This window comes from Antrostomus carolinensis, unplaced genomic scaffold (assembly GCF_000700745.2).
Source record: "Antrostomus carolinensis isolate BGI_N321 unplaced genomic scaffold, ASM70074v2 scaffold20264, whole genome shotgun sequence".
Taxonomy (NCBI): domain Eukaryota; kingdom Metazoa; phylum Chordata; class Aves; order Caprimulgiformes; family Caprimulgidae; genus Antrostomus; species Antrostomus carolinensis.
In genome coordinates this window covers 44,738-52,415 of record NW_010310352.1, presented here as the reverse complement: position 1 = coordinate 52,415, position 7,678 = coordinate 44,738, and the positions used below count along the sequence as shown (strand labels likewise).

At 39.1% G+C, this 7,678-nt stretch overlaps 1 protein-coding gene across 1 annotated transcript; it reads left to right on the top strand.

Annotated features, from left to right (window-relative positions):
* The first annotated feature begins 2,043 nt into the window (after window positions 1–2,043).
* On the top strand, window positions 2,044–7,627 carry RNF146 (ring finger protein 146). The gene is made up of 2 exons (XM_010166404.1): window positions 2,044–2,202; window positions 5,859–7,627. The coding sequence occupies exon 2, from the start codon at window positions 5,860–5,862 to the stop codon at window positions 6,916–6,918; it is 1,059 nt and encodes a 352-aa protein (XP_010164706.1). The 5' UTR covers window positions 2,044–2,202; window position 5,859; the 3' UTR covers window positions 6,919–7,627.
* Window positions 7,628–7,678: the final 51 nt, after the last annotated feature.

Sequence of the window (7,678 nt, the reverse complement as noted above, 5' to 3'; positions counted from 1 at the left end):
GGTGTAATTACATACCTTAAATATGTGCATGCATTTCTGTTTCCTAAGAAATCTGCCAGAACTGACCCAACCTTTTTCTCCCATCTCCACATATCATTTGGTTTTATGATGTGCTGCCTTTAATACTGGATTGTGAGAGGTAGTAAATAAAAGGCTTCAAGTGATACCTACAGAAGTAACAGAAAGCCAGCTCCTAAGATGGACTGAACACCACACCCACAGCATCAAGCTTGTTGCAGCTGTCTCTTTGATCACGGCAAACGTAGTATCTTGTCTTAGTAGATTAATAGAGTCAAAATTTTAATTCGATTGCAGCTCTTGGTTTCAGATTGATGTGTAAAGAAAAGAGAAACTGCTAGAACAATGAAGGGAGAACCTTCTCCCTTTGGAAAAGGTGTGGATAGAGCTTGTTAATTTTTGCATTTTTTCCTTAAGAGCTCTTTCTAAAAATAGCTGTGTGGAATGCTACATGAAGCTCAGCTATAAAAGAAAAAAAATGTATTTGAGTAATGTGTCTTATGCCAAAGTCATCTGAACATTTCACTGTGATGCTATTAATGATAAACGTTCAATTATTTGATGAAGGACTATTGCACAGATAATACTATAATGCCAAGTGCTCCATGTTCTTTCAGGGATTTATCATTCCTTGACTTTGCTCGACTCTGTACGTGTCTGATCTGCTCTGTATTTATACTGAAATTACTCTTTCCTTGAGCAAATTGAAATCTAAGATGTTACATTCTCAGCTCTTCTTCAAATCATTCCTATATGTAACATTTTGCAGCAACTGGAAATTGTAGTTGAAGATGCTTAAGAATCATCTTGAAATCTGCAGCACAGAAAGAAGATAAAACTCTGTGGCTCATCAGTCTTTTTACAGAGGATTCACAAACACTTTCTGTACCTAAGGGTGGCTCTTTTAGGTCAGGACCTTCCTGTTTAGAGTGTGAGAATGTGACGGTGAAATTTTGATGGTCCCCCCTGCCCTCTCTGAGTTCGCGGATTCCTACTTCCCTACTGTAGAGTTATTTAGGTATTTTTTAGACATTTAATGGTTTCCTGTGATTATTGTGTATTTGTGAAACGACTTAGCTCAGATTCTGGTTGGTGACATATGCAAAATGTATTGTGACTGGCATGACCTGCTAGCCTGAAAAGAAGTATGTTACCTCAGAGGTGTGGAGGCTGAGTTGTGTCCTTGTCCTCTTTTTCAGAGATCTCATGCATTCCTTCCATGAAGGAACCTCGGAGCCCTTCAGCACTTAAAAGAAATAAAGGAAGATCCTAATTAATCCTTTTTTTATTTACCTTGTTAAGTATCAAATCTAGGTCATAGAGTTTGTTTTATAAGCTAGTGTGAGGGACATACATATGTAGATTTATAAAGAAAAAATTTGCTGAAGGGCTCTGAGGTTCATTTGTTAAATGAATGCATGTGATCTCTGAAAAAGAGGACAAGGATGCAAGGCTCTGAGCTACAGACTGCTTGAAATATGGTGAGGACCTCGGGGAAATCAGCTGTTTGCATGCACTGTTTTCTCCTCAAGCATCTGATGCTGGTCCCTGTTAAGAGAGAAGAGACAAGCCTAGATAGTCCTTTGGAACAATAAGAAATGGATAGTTTTATAAACAGCTTTAGGAAGCCATTGTGACTTTTCAGACTCTGTGAATATAAGGAATCATTTACTAGAGGTTAAATTTGCATAAACATAACACGGTCCTAACTTTGGTCTTGTTTCTTCGTTTGTGTAAATGGTCACTTCATGGAAATGAGCCATTAGCTTATTATAGTTAAAGATAATTGCCTTTTATAGTACTTCAGAAAAGTCAGGGATCAAAATAATTGACATCAAAACTGTGGGCCACAATTGATTATTCTGAAAAATAAAACAGAAGTCTGATGACATTTTTATTGAAAATAGTCTGCATGAGGTAAATGGAAGGATAGCAATTTATTTTCTGTAACAGGACCTTGGCTTTGTATTTTGCTTACACACACCTCTGTACAACGTTGTAATGATGATATTATTTGCTTTTCATTAGTTTGCAGAGAAGCTGAAACGCTGTAGTGTACCGTTGGGCAGGACAAGTAAGGAATGAGCCAGCCTGGGGAAAGAGGACCTGCCATCCTAGCTGGAGACAGCTGAAGAGAGGACATTTAGTCTTGTGGCATGCTTCACTAGAAATTATTCAGAAAAAGTAAGCTGTTGTTTTGTTAATGGACTTAGGCATTGCCGCTCCCTGACAGACCGCTTAGTTGCGGTTACAGTTTGACCTGGAGTCTGAAAATTTGCTCAGTTTTGAGGTGGTTTTGTGGGAATTTACTTTTTTTTCCGATAGAGCCCTAGAAGGCCCAAGGTGTTTTCATATAGTTTTGATACGTCACCTCTTCCATACTGTGTGTGTTGATGAAGGTGCTCTAGTTTGTGCACCCTAAGCCTAACAAATATGTTTTAATATTTAAAAAAAAAGAAAAACAAAACACAAAGGATAATAGAGAGGTGGGATCTAGCAAAATTGTGGACTCGCTCCTTCTCAGTTGGCTTTAGGCTGTATTTATGTTAAAATGCAGTGTCCAGATGCTTATTGTTCCCTTATTTATACCTGAATTGAGGATCTAAATACTTCAAATAAAAATATTTTTAGAACTTGTCCTTGAATTTGGTTCATTTTTAGCCTTACTATTCAATAATGTTATTTTCCTTGTTGCCAGAAGTGACTTAAGAGAACCCAAAAAAGAGAGCTTTACTGTTTGATAACAGTTCTAATATGAAGCCTGTTTTGATTAAACCTTGTTGTAAAATATTACTCTGCAAGAAAAATATTCTGTGGTCAGTTTTGTTTAGTTCTTAATACCACAAAGTGGCAATGAAAGTGCTTCCACAGCCATCACATAGCAGAATAGCAGCCCTAGATGTTTTTCCTCCTTTCTAAAGGATTACCCCTTCAATAAAAATCTACGTATACATCCTCATAACAGCTTATAAACAAACTCTGCGACCTATATTTGATACTTAAAAAGGCAAACAGAAAAGGATCTTCTTTTAATAACCAAAAGTGAGACAGCATCATTTTAGTTGATATGAATCTTTAAGTGCATAATTGTCCTGCATTCTGAGCACATGCAACTGCAGTTGTGCTTATCTTTTTAGAGTTTTATATTGCTGGGTAGCACTTGCTTAGAGATAAGGTTTACTCCTCCAGCTCTATTAATTTTACACACAACATGTTCCTCTGAGTCATTAGAAATCACATAGGGATTTCAAGATAAGGCTTTTACTCTTTTCTTTTCATATCCTGCATTATTGTCTTGATCTAGTAAGGAATCGAAGAACACTCCAAATCAATGAGCAACCCATTGAGCACAGTTCAAATGTTAACATTTTTGTGCTTTCAGTGAACAGATGACAACTTTCATTCTGCTTTTAGTTTACTAAGTTAGCTCATGGTATCAGAATTTGATTTGTCAAAATGCATTGCATTTTTAATCCCAGCAGTCTCCAAAATCTTAATTATAATAAATGACTTAAATAGAAATTACAATCTACGGGTTGTTTTAATCTTTTCTTTTACTCTGAAAAGGATAACCTTATAGAGTGTATTCAGGGAGAAGCAGCCTTTTGTAAAACTGCAGCATGGAAGTAAAAATCTCTGCTGTTTTGCCATTTTGTACAGTAGTATCTCATTATGGGAGCACTTGAAAATTCAGATCCTTTACTTCAGCCATGGTTAGCGCAAATCAATCAATACATGGATTTCTCTTTCAGCTCTTCTGTTGTGAGATACTGGTTTGGTTGTATTTGTGGGTATTCTGAAATCTCAATAGCTTTTCTTCCCCCCTCCTTTTTCTAATAAGTTTCTTGTTATAAAACCCTAGTTTTGGTGTAAAATTCTGCTGCAAAATATAACCTCAGAAGTGTGAGCCTCCCAGAAAACAACTTGTTCACAACGTTGTTAGCATGGATCTCGCAGGTAGATGTGTACTGTGCAGAAGAAAGGCAGTTACCAGGTGGTAGGTACTGCTGTGTCTGTATCTGGCATGCTGATTTAAGAGCTAGTATGCAGATTTGTCTTTAATCTCAGAGAAAGAAATTCAGATAGGAAACTAAAACACAGGTGGATATCATTATGCTACTTCAGGAAAAAAGTATTTGAGCCGTAGAGGTTTTGAAAGAATGATTTGATAAAAAATGGATTAAAGAGGCATTTTGAGAGGAAATCATAGTGATTGAAGGGACCAGATAGCATACAGAAATACATTTTTAAGTAAATAGCATTTAATACATTATTGTAAATATAAATATAGATAGTGAAGCACAAATCTTTTTTTAATCCCAACATGTATTCATAAGATGTTCAGAGCAGTGGAGGCTTTTACAGTAACACTAGGCATTTTCTCTTGAGGTAACATATTTTGCTAGAAATATGTGTAATGCTAGAACGAGCTGTCCAGGGAGGTTGTGGTATCTACATCCCTGCAGGTTTCAGAAAAAACTCAGTGAGGCAAAGACATGTCTGATCTGATCTAGTATTGGTAGTAGTGCCATGGGGAGCAAGAGACTGGACTACATGACCTCTAAAGGACACTTTTTGGCCCACGTCTGTGATAATTTTGCATCACTATTCCTAGCTGCTTGTACAACAAAGACTAGTTTCACTGAAAGGCTGTTTTGCTGAATGTATCAGCCCTATGCCTTAAAGTTCCCTGGGGATTTAAAGGAAAAAAGACACCTTTTTTTAGGCCACATCCCCCAAAGCCCATTCTTTTCCCTCATTTGATATCCAGTGTTTGGTTTTGATTGCTAATAAATAAGAACATAAAAGGAAAATTCCCATGAAACAGACTGTGAGAGATTGCCATGGCAAAAACGTAGTTGAGAAGGCATTTGCATATTTAGGCTGGAATTTTTCAACTACTGAAATCCAATGCAATGCCAAAGTGACACAGTTTTGCATTCCCTGCTGTCTTACAGTTGGTTACAAAAATTATCTTTAATGATAGAAAGGAGATATGGCCAGAGAAGGCAGAGGCAGTGACTTCACAAACCAGTCAAATAATGGTTGTATGTCTTCTGCAATAACGCTGCTCCTTCTGCTGGGCTGTGGCGATTCCTTTCGAGATGCATTCAGCTATATCGGGGAGTTCACTGATGTTTAGGAAAAAGAATTCCAGCATATCTTTTGAAAAAGCCACCTCAGTTTTCAAATCCAGTTCTTTCTGCAGCCCTGTGGTGGTTCTGAGTCCAGTTTGAGGAATAGTATATGGGTACATATGTACTGTGGTACCTGGGGACTAAGAAACAGAGTGGGGTAATATTTCAGCTGGGTGCTGCCACCAGGCATATTTTCTGCTCTGGAAACCTCATCCGAGGTACTGCTCAGGCAATCCCTTATTCAAATGGATGATCACCAGTACTGCAGAGAGAGATTGTTCTAAGTTCAATGTTTGCAGCTAGATCACCTCTTGAGGAAAGAATCATAGCTTCTTTAAATTTCCTGAGGAAGCTCCAAAGTAACTGCCTGACTGGAGGTTCATTAATCAACACTGCTTCAGAGAAAGAACAGAGGAAATTCCAAAATTTGTTTTCTAACTTGGCATGATAATGTGCTGAAAATGAAACAGATAAAGAGTGGTGATTAGCAAAAGAAATTCTCCCAGTACTCAATTTAGTCTGTCAGCTCAGGAAACAGAATTTTAACCTGTCAGTTTCTTTGAGTTGAGCTTCATAAATGATACCTTACTTTAATTTAATGTAAGCATCTCATTCTGTGGGTGTTGAGGTCAAAGGTGATGTAAGGTGCCAGTTTAGGTTGACACAATAAACTGATTTAAATCTATCTTTGATCCTCTGCAGGATGGCTGGCTGTGGCGAAATAGATCATTCAATCAACATGCTTCCCACAAATAGGAAGACAAATGAGTCGTGTGCTAACGCAGCACCTTCCCTGACAGTCCCCGAATGTGCTATCTGTCTGCAAACATGTGTCCATCCAGTCAGTCTGCCTTGCAAACATGTTTTCTGCTATCTGTGTGTGAAGGGAGCTTCTTGGCTTGGGAAACGATGTGCGCTCTGCCGGCAGGAGATTCCAGAGGATTTTCTTGACAAGCCAACCTTATTGTCACCAGAAGAACTCAAAGCAGCAAGTAGAGGTAATGGAGAATATGCTTGGTACTATGAAGGTAGAAATGGTTGGTGGCAGTATGATGAACGTACCAGCAGAGAGCTGGAAGATGCCTTTTCCAAGGGGAAAAAGAGCACTGAAATGCTAATTGCTGGGTTTTTATACGTAGCAGATCTTGAAAATATGGTTCAGTATAGGAGAAACGAGCACGGACGCCGCAGAAAAATAAAACGGGACATAATAGATATACCAAAGAAGGGAGTGGCTGGGCTGAGGCTGGACTGTGACGCTAACACTGTCAACCTGGCAAGAGAGAGCTCTGCTGATGGTGCAGACAGCACACCGACTCCGGGGGCTGCAGCTGTGCAGCCTCTGGCATCCATTTCTGCTAGGCCCCTGCCGTCACTAGATGGTCAGCTGATGAGTCCTTCAACGCCATCACCAGATGCAAGCAATTCTCTAGAGAACTCTTTCGCCCACTTGCAAATAAATGGAGACAGTATGGCCGAAAGGAGTCATAGGGTAGAGGGAGAAGAAGACCACGAATCATCATCTTCTGGAAGGGTGCCAGCCCCCGACACCTCTGTTGAGGAGACCGAATCCGATGCCAGCAGCGATAGCGAGGATGTTTCTGCCCACCTTCAGCAACGCCCATCCTCTGCCCAGCAGAGACACTTGAATGCAAATACAAGCCAGTCGGGAGCGGATAGACCAGTGGCAGGGGGCGGGGTAGTAAACACAAGTGTAAGATCTAGAAGGCCGGATGGACAGTGCACAGTCACTGAAGTTTAAATCTAGAGCCATGCAAATAAAAATTGAGTCCTGTATCTGTAAATTTTCTGTCTACGTTGGCATTGCACTCAAACCTAGCAGTGTGTTCTGGTGGGAGGGTGGGGTGAAGGGGAGAAACAGATTTGGCCTGTTTAACTAAGTCTCTTAACATGTCTCAGCTGAAAGACTCTAACTGTAGGAAACTGGGTTGTCCCATTAGTGGTTTGAAAGCTGCTTAGCAATACCCAGTTTTCTTGAAAATGTCTTGTGTTTATTTTGTAGCATTTTCCCCCTTGGAGATACTCAATCCCTTTTTGGCCAATGTATATCTACTGTACAACTTGAATTGTCTTCATTATCTGACTGTTGCATTAAGTGTCTTACTACTTTCTGCATGGGTTGATGTATGAAAAGAACACTAAGGCAATGTGGGAGCCGGCAAGATGTTGGGTGTGAGCAGGATGCTTAATTTAATGTGAGAAAATAGATGTGAGTTTGGAGTTAAAATGTGTTTTTACTAGACAAGAGCAATCATTTACCTTCCTTCAATGGAAATGTAAAAATGCTGTTAACTTTTGTTGCAAATTCTTACCTATACACTCTTCATGGCATTTTCATTGGCTTTGCCATCTAGTCCTTGTAGCTTTGTTTTTGAGGTCTTTCTTGATCTGTCTCGTTTTTGTTACGGAATTTATAATTTAATAAAACTACATTTTATCAGTAACAATCTTCGATATGTCTCCAGTTTAATTGAACTTCACTGGAGGAACTTTAAAGAAAA

What these genes read in the sequence shown, in the direction of transcription:
- RNF146 (XM_010166404.1), top strand. Translation starts at nt 5,860, where the DNA reads ATGGCTGGCTGTGGCGAAATAGATCATTCAATCAACATGCTTCCCACA.